The 1583-nt window shown below is 33.0% G+C and overlaps 1 protein-coding gene across 1 annotated transcript in view; it reads right to left on the bottom strand.

Annotated features, from left to right (window-relative positions):
* The window catches only part of LOC106473552 (protein amalgam-like), a 26538-nt gene extending 25352 nt beyond the window's left edge, over window positions 1-1186 (bottom strand). Inside the window, exon 1 of the mRNA XM_013934236.2 lies at window positions 1063-1186. Coding sequence (XP_013789690.2) covers window positions 1063-1114 — 52 coding nt within the window. The 5' untranslated portion in view covers window positions 1115-1186. The remainder of the gene's footprint in view (window positions 1-1062) is intronic.
* Window positions 1187-1583: the final 397 nt, after the last annotated feature.

Genomic DNA, 1583 nt, shown 5'->3' with positions numbered 1-1583 from the left:
TATATATATATATATATATATATATATGAGCATATACATAAACCAGATTTCAAGCGAAGTTGCAGTTTTTCTGGGGGGTTAAAAAAACATTATCAAGTGCCGTACAAAAAAGCCTGAAACAAATCATTCTGCTGTTGACACGATATATTCCTATTAGAATATAATTTATACTTGCGGTGCAACCAAGTTCATGAAATTCCATTGTAATTAAACTTTATAAAAAAAAAACTTTTACCAAAGGACGATAAAAAAAGTCTTTTCTCTTAAGGTATATCATCAAATTCTAAAGAACTACCGCCAATGAATTGGGTCATTAATTCAAGACGTGATTTCATTGATGAACATCAAAGCTATTCACGGTTGAAATAGAAAAGAAAAAATGCGTTTCCATTTCGGTAGATTGTAAGAGGGGCAAGCGCATTATCTGCACGGACTTTAACAGATTTAAGGGCAAACTGAGAGTCCATGTGAGTTTCATGTCTTTTTCCACAATTAATTATTAATCTGATTTATTTTGAATACATATATTTACGTAGTGCTATTATTTGTCCTTCTCTTCCAATGTTTCTAAGTAAACTAAGTTATTTACGTTTTATTTCCATTGCTAATATAACACCAGAAATGTGCATACGAATATCATAAACGTGATGTTCTTTTTCAGATAAAAAAAAGGCTAATAGAAATTAATTTGAGAAGAAATATATCCAGCGTGTGAACTTAGCGGAGTCGACACACTGTTCTCGCTGTTTTGAAGCAAGAACACACTCGCGAAACGCGAAACTCAGGAAGATCAAGTCACTCTTTCGTTCAAAAACACAGAGAAAATACTCGCGAAACTCAGGAGGCTTTAGACACTGTATTGTTCCAAAACACTTAGAAGGCACTCGCGAAACTCAGGAGATTCAAAACGCTACCTCGCTCCAAAACCTGCAGGAAAGTATAGAAACTAAGATGAAAAACATAAATAAAAAGTACATTTGTTACTTATCTCTTTTGCTAATATAATTTTGTATGAGACAGATTAATCCAGAGAACAGTATTAACGCAATGTAAGAAACTTACAGTATATTTGAAGAAGCATTCTTTGACTGACTGAAGGAGGCACACCGTTCATCGCTATACACAAGTACGCTCCTATCTGGCTCCTGCTGACTCGGATAAGACTCAGCTTCTCGCTAACCTGGTTAGGAGCTGAAGAAAAAAAATTGTTATTATTCCCCAACCAACGTATACACTTATATATATATATATATACACACATGTACTCAAAATCTAAGCATTACATCAGTATTGTAATACTTTAGTTATTAGAGTTGATCGCTCAAAATTTTATATAAATCATACAGGCACATATATATATGCGTTATTATCTAAAGTTAATTGTTATATGCACACACACACATATATATATATATATCATTGTGATGGTGAATTATCAGTACAATAAGAAAGCAAGAATATTTGTAGATTAAAAGATGAAGGACAGTTTTCATTTAAAAATTATATTTGTACCACAAATTCATCATCACAGGGAGTGGACCACCAGTCTTACAAATTTCTCGTCACAGGGAGTCGACCACCAA

This window comes from Limulus polyphemus, unplaced genomic scaffold, assembly GCF_000517525.1.
Source record: "Limulus polyphemus unplaced genomic scaffold, Limulus_polyphemus-2.1.2 Scaffold6272, whole genome shotgun sequence".
NCBI classification, from domain to species: Eukaryota; Metazoa; Arthropoda; class Merostomata; order Xiphosura; family Limulidae; genus Limulus; species Limulus polyphemus.
This window is presented reverse-complemented; position numbering and strand designations above follow the sequence as displayed.